We start from the raw sequence: 13,653 nt of genomic DNA, 5'->3' as shown, positions 1-13,653 counted from the left end.
ATACAAAATAGCCTTTAAGCCAGCATCTGGACTTTTTCTGGAACAAAATATTTGTGCGTTATTTTTTTTTTTGAAGAAATTTCTCTTACCCAGAGATTCTCCATCAAGTTAGCCAAACCAGGAAAAAAGAAAAAGGGAAAGTGAGCAGTTAAGTTTGTGTGCTGGAATACCTCCTACCTACAGCGTCATCTCATAAAACAGGCGCTTGATGATCAGTGCCCTGGTCCCTGCGTGTCCCGTGGGACCCCCCCCCCCCCCCATGACCTTATCAAGTACAAACAACTCAGAATTTTAAGAAGGATATAAATAAATACCCAACTGTGCCTCCTGGCTGGGGCGGGGCAGTTTGAATAAAGGGGATTTTCTTACGCTAAAGCACATTCTCTTTAACATCAGAGAACATCTATTCACTCTACAAAGGATTTTCCACCCCAGTGGGGAATCCCTGCGTGGGGCAGAGTCGAGGGGAGACGCTAGGTCGCTCCCCTCAAACAGGGGAGGGCGGGGGCGTCCAGAAATAGAGGGACGGCTGGAGCGGGACAGTCCCCTTTCTGCCCCGGTGAACGAAGACCTGCCATTTGAAGTCATGGGGAACAAAGGGATAAGAAGACCGTGAGTCACCTCACCGCCGGGGGATCCGAAAGGAGGGCCCTACGACACCTCAGGGCCCGGGTGAAAGGAGAGCCCCGGGGCAGACCCTCGCGGGCAGAGAAGGGAGCAAAGAAGCCGCCGCCCGCCCACGAGGGAGAGAGGCTGGCGGACGTTCCGGCCCCGCCCCCCCGGGGACACGCGGCCTTCCTCAGCTTCAGGCCCAGGCTCAGGGCTCCTGCTTCCGGTTCGGTACGGCGGCGCCTTTGCTCATCCAGGCCCAGGACCGGGGACTGTTAAGCCGTTAGCCGACGGGACTGACGGAGAACACGACGCGGGGTTGGGGGGAGGGGGCAGAGGAAGGGGGGTCGCTCAGAAAGGACGGCCCTGTCCCGCCTAGTCCCGCCTCCATCCGGGATCCTTCAGACCCCTCCTTCCCACCCTCTCCTCTCCTCCCCTTAGAGACGTAAAAGCGCCGCAAAATGCTGGTCGCTTTGCGGCGCCGTAAGTCAACGGACAGCGTTGGGGGTGGGGTGGTATCCGAAGCTTTTTCTTAGAGCAAGCTGTCGCGGTTCCTGAGGCCCGGTTCTTGCAGAGCCCTCAGCGGGTAACCCACTCCCTTCTTCGGGCGCAGTGGGTAGCGAGAGAGCGCCGGGACGCGGGCTAGAGAAGCGGGGGACGGGGCGGGGGAGGAGAGAGAGAAAGATCCGGGGTTCGAGCCCTGGCTGCGCCCCGCCCCTCCCCCGCGCGGTGGGCGCCCGGATCTCTGCGTCTCTGTTTACTTCTCCGACTCGTGAGGGGCGCGGGTCGGGAGCCCTCTTCCAGGACGGGGCGGGGGGAGGAGGTGAAGAACGAAGAGGGGTCCATTTAGTGGGTGAAGCGCGCGGACCTGGGGCTTTGGGCCTGGACGCCTCCTGAGCGCGTCTGGTTCAAGGAAGGGGCCCTTGGGGATCATGGCATCCAGCGTCCCTCGTTTTCCAGAGCAGGAGGCGGCTGAGCCCCAGGAGAGGACATAAGCCTTCGCCCACGTCCCCGCGGCGCCCGTCCTCTGCCCCCCGTTCACCTTAGCCGCTGTTGTCCTTTCGTTCCCAGACGCGTTGGGGAGATCCGGGAGAGGCGCCTGCCATCGTCTGCGTAGCCTCCACCCCCCGTGGTGCTGAGAATGCTTTACCTGATCGGCCTGGGCCTGGGAGACGCCGAGGACATCACTGTCAAAGGGCTGGAAATTGTGAGGAAATGTAGCCGGGTGTACCTGGAGTCTTACACCTCAATCCTGTCCGTAGAGAAGGAAAGGCTGGTAGGTTCATCATGTTTTCTTCTCTACGCACCCCTCCCCCCCACTCCTCTCCCGTGGGAAGAAAGCTGTAATCCATCTGCTTTTCCCTTTGTTAACTTGAACACAATTTTAATCTTTGCCACCTCGGCTCTGTGAAGCACACAACCTGGATTGGTATTAAAGACTTGAGTAGTATAAGAGTAGAAGTCACGTAGGGGATTGGGATTCAGTCCCAAGTTACACAGCCCTGTAACACGCGAAATGAAAAGGTGTTTTGTCCTGCTATACAAGTCCAATTGTAAGAACTTTCAGTTTAAAAAAAAAAAAAAAGGAAAGTTAGCCTGTGTCCTGGGACTATCTTTTGTTTTAAAATACTAGCTTGAGAATCTGTGCTAATGAGGAGCTAACGCAGGCTTAATCAGGGGGTTACATATTCAAATAGCAAGCAATAAGGTTTACCCCTTTGAAGTAATCCTTGGGGTGTACTAATCTCTTTTCTGTCTGTATCGTATCCAGACAGATCTTACTTATTTAAGCTCATATACCCCACTGGGGTTTGGAGCCAATCCACATTTGTGCAGTTAGTAGGCACAGGAATAAATTTCCATAGGTTATGTTGCAGTGTACTTTGCAAGCTATTAAATATTCAGCTGCTTTGAAAGTATGGTTGCTTCGCTGTCAAACTCTTAGCTAGAGAAGACCAAAAACGGTATTTGGCTAAGAGAGCTAATGGGCCTAGTGGATGTTGGGGGCATCAAGCTGGACTTGGAGTCAAGAAGACCTGGGAATATATTCCACCTCAGACACTTACCTATGAGACCACAAATGTGATTCTCATTGTCCCTGTCTTGTCTATTCCTAGACTAGCCGCCATCCTACACTGGAGGTACCTCTACCTTGAGACCTACTCTTGTGATATGTTGAACCCTTAGTTCACAAGACTATTTCATGAGGACCCCAAATCGTGTTCTCTTCATTCCTGGCTCCCCTCTCTAGATATCTCCACATCTTTCCAGCAGCCTTGATCCTTCTTCCCATCCCTCTACCCATCAGCTCCCTTTTAGATATTGTCTTTGAGTAATAGAGATCATCTTGGGTGCTATTACTTGCATCCAGAGCACTTAGCATAATAAGTGGCACATAGTAAGTGCTTACTATAAATCCTTTATCTAAAATGCAGGTAATAACTGAGGTACCTAGCTCTTACAAGCCTACTAGAAGGTTTAAATGAAATAATATCTGAAATATGCTTTGCAAACTTTAAAGCTATAAATAACAATTTGTGTTAACAATCTCTCATCACATCTTGGTGGGGGAGAGCTATCAAAAGAGTTGGTCTTCTGTTTCTATACCCACTTTGAGATTGATGTCTTTCAAACCCTGTGAGGGTTTGCTGGAGGTTCAGAAAAGACCCAGTAGAATCATAGAAGAAAGCTAAGGGCTACTCCTGGGATTTAACATCTTGAGTTAGAGGATGTTTCATGCTTTTTCTTGCTTCACTAGGATGAGTCTTACAGAAAAATGGATGATGACAAAACGTCAAAACACTAGGGAAAATATTGTAAGGCATATCTGTCACTAGTAGTGACTGAGGAGAGCTAATGAACCACCAGTGATTGAAAAAGGTAACCAGGAGAACTAAGCCAAAAATTAGAAAGTCATAGTTTCTTGAAATTATTGGTTGGATTGCATTTACATCCTCGTAAGTATAGAACAAAAAATTAAGAGAGGTAGTTTAAAGATAGTAAGAGATAGCACTTTGGTTAGATCCACACAAACTGTGCACCAGGGTACTGAAGTGGCATATATGATCACTGAGAAACAATCAGTAATGTTTGTGGGGGAAATCTTGGGGAGCTGGTGAAGGACTGGAGATAGGTCAGTATTTCCTTTTTATTTTAAAGGGAGGAAGAAGGACTTCTTGAACAATAGGCTTATTAGAGCAGCCTAATACAGTGCAGAGAAATGTATATGGAGATAGAAGATTTGGGTTCAAGTACTGGTTCTGTTATTTAATACCTTTGTGATGGGGATGGGTGATGTGAATTTTCTTATGAAGCTTACTAAGGGATTTTGACTTTGTGTAGTAACTTAGTCCATAATAAGGCACTTTAAAATATAGCTGTAATTCCTCTGTTTAAGGGATATAAAGAAGTATACAGCTTATATGTACTGTATATTATAGTGTATATATATGTAAGTTTATATACAGTATATATTTACTACTTGACCTCTTGTTATCTTTCATTATTTTACATGTTTATATTGTATGTATAAATGCATCATAATACATATGTAATATATATAACATAATATGTGATAGTTGCTAGATTAATAGTATCAATAAATGTTATAGGTTAGAAAGGTAAGTAAAAATGATTCCTCAGGCCTATATAAGCTTTCAAGATTTACAAAGTACTTTCTTCCTGTGAAATAATACTGGCACTGTTTTATAGACCCATAATATGCTGCAGTTAAGTGTTAGAACCTGGGTTTTGATCTTAGGCCTCTTAAATCCAAGTTCAACCTTTTCTTATATCAAAAGAAGGAATTTTAGAGATGATATCATCTAGTTCTGCCCTCTTTTCAGAGCAAAATAAGCTTGGGTTGGGGTGTTGGCTCAAGCTTAAATAAGAACATAACCAGAACTCTAGATCCCAAGGCTCTTCATTCACAGAATATGTTCTTTCTTCTATACCATACTTCCTCAGTTTTGTCATGAGAGATTTTATGAAAAAAGTGGATGACATCTAGAAAGGACATAGTCATGACTTTGAATGAGGCAACTTAGCCTTACTTAGGTGTTATGGCAAATGCCATTGACTTTCAAATATGTCTTGTCACCAGTGAAAAGCATTGAACAGATTTTTAAAAGTACTACCACTATACTATACTGGGTGTGAGGATAGATATGAAGAAAATTTATAATCCTGAAGAGATAAGCCGTTTATATAAGTTCAATAAAAGCTTAAATTTAATAAAATGTAGCAAGTACATTCAAGAAGTGTATGGGCAATTGGATAAGAGATCCAGTTAAAACTGAAAGCGTAAGGGAAGGCTTTATGGAGTTATTTATGCTGTCTTAAAAAATGATAGAATGTCAGCTAATGGAGATGATCTGCTAGTTTATTTCACTAGCCAGTACCTTAGATTTCCTTGACTCCTTGATCTTTTGGCATTCTCAAATTATGAATCTGATTTGCTCCTAGCTGTAGAAAATCACAATATTGAGCTGATTTTATCTACTGCGTATTAGTAGTACCCAACATCATCTGGGCCTTGCTGCTAAAACTTTTCATCTCTTGCTCCCAACTGCACCAATACTCTTCACTTCAGACTAGTAGCTATACCAATAAAATTAATATTATTTCATTTGAATTCCCTTAATTCCCTCCTTTCCTTCAGACTTTTCATTGTCTCCGTTTCCTCCCATCTAATTATAAAAGAAGTATCCCAATCTTTAGTAAAGCCAATCCTTGTACCGATGCCTTGGATCTTATTTAAACCTAACTCCAATATATTCCTGTTAGCATCTATCCTCTTTCTTGTTCCTTATACCTCTTTATCAGTGGGTATTTCTTTTCTCCCTCAAACACATCCCAGATTTTCCCAATCCTAAAAAAAAAAACTTCCTCTTTACATTTTATCTTATCCACCTAGCTTCGCAACTCTCTCCTTTATCTGTGCTAAACTGTTTTCAAAAAGTTTTAGACCATATGCTTTTACTTTTTTACTGATACTTTCCTTATCATTACCATTTTATGAAATCGGGTCTTTGTGGTTACAGTACCGTATAATTGCCTAGGTGGTGCAGTGGATAGAGCACCAGTGCAGGAGTCAGGAGGACCTGAGTTCAAATCTCACCTTAGACACCTGACACTAGCTATGTGACCTTGGGCAAGTCACTAAACTCCAATTACCTCATCCTGGGTCATCTCCAGTCATCCTGATGAATATCTGGTCACTGGATTTAGATGGCTCTGGAGGTGACCTGCACAGCCCTCCCTCACTCAAAACAAAGGCAAGTGCAAGTCAAGTCATTATTTCTCTAATGTCATGGTCTTCTTTGGCAATGAAGGGTGAACACACACACTGTATAATTGCCTAAATTTGCCTAATTGGCTTTTATTTTTTCAGTCCTCAACCTTAATATCTGTAGCTTTTGATATTGATCACTCCCCTGATTGGTTTTCCATGTGTTTTTTGGTGACTTGTCTTGTTCCTTTCTTAGAGTATAAACTCCTTAAAGACAAAGACTGCTTTATTTGCTTGTGTTTGTGTTTCTAGTACTTAGCATGATGTATGGTATATAGTAAGTGCTTAATAAAACGGTCTTTTCTACTGGGTACTCTTTTTTCTTTACTTTATATATACCACATCCTCCTGGTTCTCATAGATCCCTGTTTTTTGGTTTTTGTTTTAATGACTCCTTTTCTCAGCCCTATAATGTGAGAGTTCCCTAAGGATCTGTTCTTACTTTTCTTTTCCTCTCTGTTCTTTCTTCCCTGGCAGTCATAGTCATTGTCGTAGCTTCAGGTGCTCACCTTTATGAAGATGACTCCTGAATCTTTAGTCCGCGCCACTTTTCTTGAGTTCTAAATCCATATCTACTATCTATAACAGGGGTGGGAAGCCTGCAGCTACATGTGGCCTCAAGGCCACAGGTTCACCATCCCTGATCTGTAATATCGCTCCAGCTGGATACTCTACCAGCAGCTTGGTCAGAAATCTGAACTTACTTTCAGGTCAACATTTTTTTAATATACCAACAATGTATAGAACACTGTATATACAAAGCTTTTTTTTTTTTTAAAGACAGTCTTTATCCTTTGGAAGCTCATGTTCCATTTAGAAAAGGGAGGTGAGGGGAGGGCTAAGACATGTACTTATTTAAATCAGTATGAAGAACATAAAGATAGGAGCAAAGAGGAAATGGACAAAAATGTTCTGTGGTACCACCATCATATGGCTGACTGTATTTTTACCTCTAGAATTATCTTGGACTCTTCCCACTCCTTTAGCTGTCATAGCCAATTATTTGCCAAATACTGTTAATTCTGCTTGTGTAATGTCTTTCCTGTGTGTCAGTCAACAAGCATTTATTAAGCACTTAGCTTGTGTTTAGTATGGGGCTACAAAGAAAGGATCTGCTCCAAAGGAGCATATATAGTAATGGAAGAGACAATTTCTAAATAGATAGGTGATAGATTACTGAGTTTAAAAAAGGTAACCTTAGAGAGGAAGACCTGAGTGACTGGAGGGACCAAGAAGGCTTCTCCTCACATCATCCTAGTGCAGGCTCTTACTTCCATCTGTCTGTATTATGTCTTCCTTTCAGATCTTCCCAGTTCCACTACAGTAAAAAGAACATTTTGTTAAGCATCTGCTACATATTAGACATTGTACTAAGCACCAGGAATGCAAATATAAAAGATGAGACTGTCCCTATTCATCCTTTATACGACTGCCAGAATATTGTATTTGTAGATCTGATTGCATCATTCTGCTCCTCAAAATCTTTAGTGCCCTCTGTTTTGTAACATTTAGATTTAGAGCTGGAAGGAACGATCTAACCTCTTTTTATAGATATGAAAACCCAGGTTCAAAGTTAGATGGCTTATGCAAGGTCACACAGAAGAAACGGCTTTTGAAGATGGTTTCTTTGACTCTGGGGTGCTAAGTATACTTCCCACCATGCCGTACAATCTAGACTTTTCTATATAGCAATGATCTGACATTCCTCTTATCTTTTCAGCCTTATGTTACTTATATTCGCTTTAAAATCTAACCAAACTCTCTGTTCCCTGAACTCTCATGCCTCCATGCCCCTGACTGTACTGATTCTTGTACCTGGAATATCCTCCTTCTTTCCTTTACTACTAAGTTAATAATTATAATTATCTGATAAAGTCCTGGGATAATATATTTAGATGTGGAAGACCTTTAGAGATCAGCAAGGCTAAACCCCTCATCTTACAGAAGAAACTGAAGTTCTAGAGAGTTTGTGACTTACCCAAAGACATATGAGCTAGCAGAAGCCAGATCCTGTGAATCCAAATCTATCTTTTCTTAATCTCCCTCACTTCTTAATAACTTTTCCCTTTAGGCTTCAGCACTTTATTTTGTGACTACTTAATGCATTTTTTATATAATAATTTTTTGTGTGTTATATACTAGGCTAAAATCCCCATGAGGACAGCAACCAGCCACGTCTTCTCTAAACTCTACATCTCCTTTAGTGATTAACACAGAGCTTTGCACTTAAACCCTTAATAGTTATTTGGTGAATGAAATGAGGAGGTGAAGTGAAGATCGTGTTCTGGATTTAGGGAATGGAATGAAGAATGTCAGGTGGTAAGCACAGGATATGTTAGAGAAATATTTCAGTTTGTCTAGAACATAGAGTTACTGAAGAGGGAAGTAGGTTAAGAAAATGCTGAAAAGAGAGGGTGGTTGAAGTCAGATGTAGACTTAATGCCAGGCTAATGAGTATGAACATTTATTTGTTAGGCAGTACAGAATCAGTAAGGGGCATGGTCATATTAGGGGATTAGAAGTATTAAATCTGGGGATATCTAGGATGAATTGGAATTATATAGAGATATACTTTCTATTAAAACATCAGCTAATTGAGGGCAGTCTGTTTTCATTTTGTTTTTGTATCCCCCAGGGCCAAGTATAGTGCATAACACCTAATAGATTCTCAATAAATTCTTGTTTATTGATTGATGGCAAATTAATTGAACTATCTAGGCCTCAGTTTCATTATCTGTAACATCCAGAAATTGTAAAAGTAGAACTGAACTTAGAAGTTTAACACTGTAGTAAATAACTCTTTGACTTGCAGTTTGAACAGTGAAGGTTGTAAGGCTAAACTAGGTAATGTCGTTAAAATCTCTTAAGCTCAGGAAAGTAATTTTGTTGTTATATTAGAGTTACCAATTATTCCATGTTGAAAGAACAGGAAATAAGCTATAAAATTCATAATCTTACAAAGTAACATGAATACTGTTGCACTTTAGTGTGACTATCTAGAGTTCACTTATTAGCTTTGCCCCATGGCATACTTGCTTATTAAGTTATTTAATTTTTAGCTATTTATGATACTTAGCTAGGCACTACTTGTATCTGTTCCTAGATTTGAATTTCACCATTTTTTCCCCAATTCTGATGTATTCTATCCTTGTGGGCCTTTGAGACAAAACTGTGGAAGACTCTTTTAAAAATTACACTTTTCCTGGAATGGCCTGCAAATGTATACTACAATGGCTTGGACTAAGAATGGGTTTTATGTTGCTTGTTGATAACTTCAGTCTTTTTAAACTCCTAAGAGATGATGTTGATAGACATGGTAGATAAAACCAAAATGCTAAAAATATGTTTGTACTAACTCTTGTATAGTACTAATATTCTTCAATATCATGTTACAAAATACAGCTCACATGTCAGGATTATTCCTACTAGCCTTTTCCTTGTTCTGCTTCAGAGGTAAATTTAAAATTCAAAGAAAGCATCAGATGTTAAAAGGTCTGCTTCCCCTTGGGATATTAAGATAGGCCTAAAGACAGAGTTAATTGCAACATAATATAGAGCACTAGCTCATTGTGTAGTATTATACACAGATCTATGTTGGATAATTGCCAAGATTTCCACCAGCAGAAGACAAAGATCAGTGTCTGTTGATGTGTTTATTTTTTGAGAGGGGAGGGATTATAATATATTTTAATTATGATTTGAGAGGGAGGGGGGATGGTTTTTGTTGTTTCAAAAGGTAAGTAGCTCTGTCTCATGGTGGTATTTTACTTAAATTTCTAGGAGCAGTTTTATGGAAGACCATTGATTACTGCTGACAGACAGGTAGTGGAACAAGAAGCAGAACAGATTTTAAAGGACGCTAATGACATTGATATTGCCTTCCTTGTCGTTGGCGATCCATTTGGGTAAGACAAGGCAAATGTGTATATTTCCATGTAAAAGAAAAGTCTTTTAAGTACTATGAACCTAGTTTGTTATACCTCCCTACCAATCAACTTTGATTTACGCATACTAATGCCCACTTTTTAATATTCAGTATCATTTTTAAAAAATCAGGATACATTCAAAGTAATTTATCTTTTAAAAAATCCTGTTTCATTAAGTTAGGTATATACAGAATTTGCTTTGCAATTTTGTTTTAAATTTCACTTTACATTTCTCTTATCCATACTTTAAAAAAAAATATAGATGTGCAATAAAGCGCGTATATCAGGACATATATTTATCCTCTAGCTGTCAGGTATTAGGTATTATCTGTATTATTGATGATTATGATTTTCCTCTTAAAAGGACACCTTGCCGTCCTAAGGGGCATTAAATGGGTTTTTCATGAAGACATTATAGATTATTACATAATCAAAAGTCATGCTATTATTTGCAAAGATTTTGGATTTGTTAACATATTTTTCCAGAAAATGACATGTTTTCCTTTCCTTTTCCTAGGGTGGTTGCATCATATACTGAATATTATTTAGTTGTTTTCTTCTATTTTTAATTGTGCAAATTTAGAAGCTGTGTAGGTTCTTGAATCATTTTGTTTACTAAGCTGCTGACTTCAGTTTCTTATATCCATTGGGAGCTATGGCATTCCCTATTACCAAAAGGATGCACTTTTGCCTGTCCAGTCAAGCATCATCAGTCTCTCATGTCAAGCCATACAGAAGTATTCTTTGTCTCCAGCTGGCGACCCACGATTTATGTCACAGCTTTAAGGAGCATAAGGACAATTAAATCACTGTGAGCCTACAACCACGGATGTTTTTCAAAAGGAAAGGAGTTACATGTGCATGTGTCCGTCAAAAAGAGAATAATTTACATTAATACAAGTCACAAGGGAAGGTCTATCATTATACTTGAACTTGGCTGTAAATAATCATGGGTAAGCTTAGAGTTTTGATTGGCCTTTGACATTTATGGCCTGTAAAATGAAAGTTTTACCCAAATATACAGTGTCTTCTTTAGAAGTTAGGCATAAACTAGATAGACAAGGGGAAAGGCAAGAGTAGTGCATATATATAAAAAAAACAATTTGAGTTAAGATATTTATAGCGTTTATACAGAACTTCAAGATTACCAAAGCACATTACAAATATTAACCTCATTTGGTTCTCACAACAACTCTGGAAGGAAAGTGTTCATTCCCATTTTACTGATAAGGAAACCAAAACAGGCTAAATGACTTAGCCAGGGTCCCATAGCTAGTAAGTTTCTGGGGCCAGATTTGACCTCAAAGTCTTTCTGACTCCCAAGTCCAAATAACAGATTTTGGTTTTCTGATTTATAAATTGTTCTTTTCATTCAGCTAATATTTACTGAGTACCTCCTTTTTGAAAGACATTCTGCTAGGCACCAACAGTAATGCCTTATGCTAAAGATGATGATATCATCCCTGTTGTCATTAGAGCTTGGACATGTATGCAGCTGTAGTACAGGAGTAATGCTGTGGGACTTACAAAGTCCTATATTCACAAGAATGATAGATCTTTTCAGCTGGGAATCCAGGGAAGAATTTAAGAAGGAAATGGTATTTGAGTGGGCCTAAAAGGTCTGCAGAAAGAATTGGACAGCCAGAAGGCTAGAGAACATTTTTCCCCTCTTTGACCTTCAAAACCATTTTACTCCTTGGACCTCATACCTCCCTCATATAACTGTTTGATTTTCATATTTAAATGTTTCCCATAGTTTCATGCCTCTCCATGACCAGAAGCAAACAGGCAAGATAATACGGGACATGTTGAGGAAACAGTACCTATTTTATAGTTTGGCTAGTGTTTACAGTGGTAAGGTGCCATGAAAAGGAATAGTGATAAGGTTGGACAATCAAGTTAGAGAAAAATCATGAAGAGCCTTTAGATATTATGATCCCTTGAAGTTTTGGTATTCTTTGAGACAGCTGGAGAAAGTTTATGATTTATTTGCTAGGTCATGGGAAGCCATTGAAGACTTTTGAGCTAAAGAGTATCATGCTTAGGTTGGTGTTCCAGGAATATTAATCTGGTAGCAGTGTGTAGGAAGGATTAGAGTGGGTGAAAATAAGAGAGGGAAATGAATTAGTATTCTATTGAAGTAGTCCAGGTGAGCAACAATGAGAGCTCTGTTATTTGCTGATTACATTGTGAGATAAGGGAGTAAAGATACTTAGACCTGTCATGGGAAGAGTTTTGGTCTATTGACAAAATTTACAAAAGATGGAAATGCTTAATGTTGAAGGGGCTATTGACATGTGGGCATACTAAACACTGCTGAAGAAGTTGTGAACTGGTCCACAACCATTCTGGAAATATGGTAAGTGGCTAAAATGTCCACATGCTGACCTGGAGATCCCAGAGAAATAAAGCTCTCATGTATTCCAAAATACTCAAAGCAACCCTTTTTTGTGGTAGCAAAGGAAAGGAAATAAAGCCTCTTCTCAGCAACTTCCAAGTCAGAAAGTTTCCCAGATTACTGATCATGACTTACTCAGGGTCCCAAAGCCAGGATACACTGAAGGTAATACTGGGAGCTCAGTTTTGCAGAATTTACGACTAGCTCTCTTTCTACTCTGACATGCTTGTCGGCAAGACAGTTTGAGTGACTAGAATTTGTTTGCAATAGAATACATGAGGTAAGAAAGGAGAAGAGCTTTTGAGAGGAAAAATAGTAAAGTATCTAATGCTATTCTTGTGAGGTTTAAAAATGAGATAAGCTGTATAGTGTTTGTAAATTATAAAATTATTTATAAATGCTGTTATTTTTACCAGCATGGTAATTATGGCTTATTGAAGAGACTTAATAGTTAAAGTACTAAATCTTAACCCAAATTAAGAAAGGGGAAGATAAAATATTCAGAAAGGTAAGGAGAATAGGAAAGTATAGTTCACAAAAGCTAAAGATAATTTCATTAAACCAGTAATACTTTTTAGTGCAGCTGTAAAGAAGGTTAAGAATTAGGAAGAAACTATTTGATTGGTCCAGATAATATTAGATGTTAAAGAACAATTTTGCTGGAGATGGGATGTGAGGAAAGGGATGAAGGTCTAGATTTGCAGAAAATCAGAAGTAATGATGACATTGTTGGTGCTACCTCATTCTTTGCTTCTCTCTGGATTATTATCAGCTCTATAGACTTGTGACAGCAATTTCTACTTGTATATGTGAGTTCATACCACTTGTGCTGGAAGAGATCTTGGCTGTTGCCTTGCGCACTTGCTTCAGTTTATAGGTGAGGAAATTAGAGCACATATTCCTGAAGTGCATCAATCTTGATTTTTTTTCCTGGGTGATAACTTTTAAGCTCAAAGCTAGAATTAATAGAATTTGAAAGAATTCAGTTACCTATCCAGTCAAACCACTATCCAAAAGAAATCTCTCCCAATTCCCTTATAACATACTCAACAAGAAGTCATCCAGTCTCTGCTTGAAGACACCAATTGGAGAAAGCTACTACTTCCTAAAGCATCCCACTAAACTTTTGGGCAGCTCTGTTATAAGAAACATTTTATTACTGTCTTTTATTAAATCACCATTTCCCAATATATTCCTTTCTTCCTCCTGCCCTTCACTATACAGCTTTATTCTAACAAAGAATTAAAAGGGAAGAAAAAAAACACTTCAGTCAGACTAACTAATCACTCCATCAGCAGTCCCCAGCAACACCCATTGTCACTCATCTGTAAAGACAGATGCAGTGCATCTTCTATCTCTTCTCCAGGTCCATCCTTGGTCATTACAATTAAGCATTCATTTTGGGTTTTGTGTGCTTGATATTTTCTTTG

The 13,653-nt window shown here is 39.7% G+C and overlaps 1 protein-coding gene across 3 annotated transcripts in view; it reads left to right on the top strand.

Moving 5' to 3' along the window:
* The first annotated feature begins 722 nt into the window (after positions 1-722).
* Positions 723-13,653, top strand: part of DPH5 (diphthamide biosynthesis 5) — a 37,175-nt gene continuing 24,244 nt past the window's right edge. The window contains exons 1-3 of one of the 3 annotated variants that reach the window (XM_072644150.1): positions 723-840; positions 1,681-1,885; positions 9,680-9,804. In XM_072644150.1, the coding sequence (XP_072500251.1) occupies positions 1,751-1,885; positions 9,680-9,804 (260 nt within the window). In that variant the 5' untranslated portion in view covers positions 723-840; positions 1,681-1,750. Of the gene's footprint in view, positions 1,196-1,680; positions 1,886-9,679; positions 9,805-13,653 lie in introns of all 3 variants that reach the window. The other 2 variants (XM_072644149.1, XM_072644151.1) reach the window with 2 other exon arrangements.

Source organism: Notamacropus eugenii, chromosome 2, assembly GCF_028372415.1.
Source record: "Notamacropus eugenii isolate mMacEug1 chromosome 2, mMacEug1.pri_v2, whole genome shotgun sequence".
In the NCBI taxonomy this organism is placed as follows: Eukaryota; Metazoa; Chordata; class Mammalia; order Diprotodontia; family Macropodidae; genus Notamacropus; species Notamacropus eugenii.
Note: the sequence above shows the minus strand (reverse complement) of the source record. Positions and strands in the feature narration are given on the sequence as shown.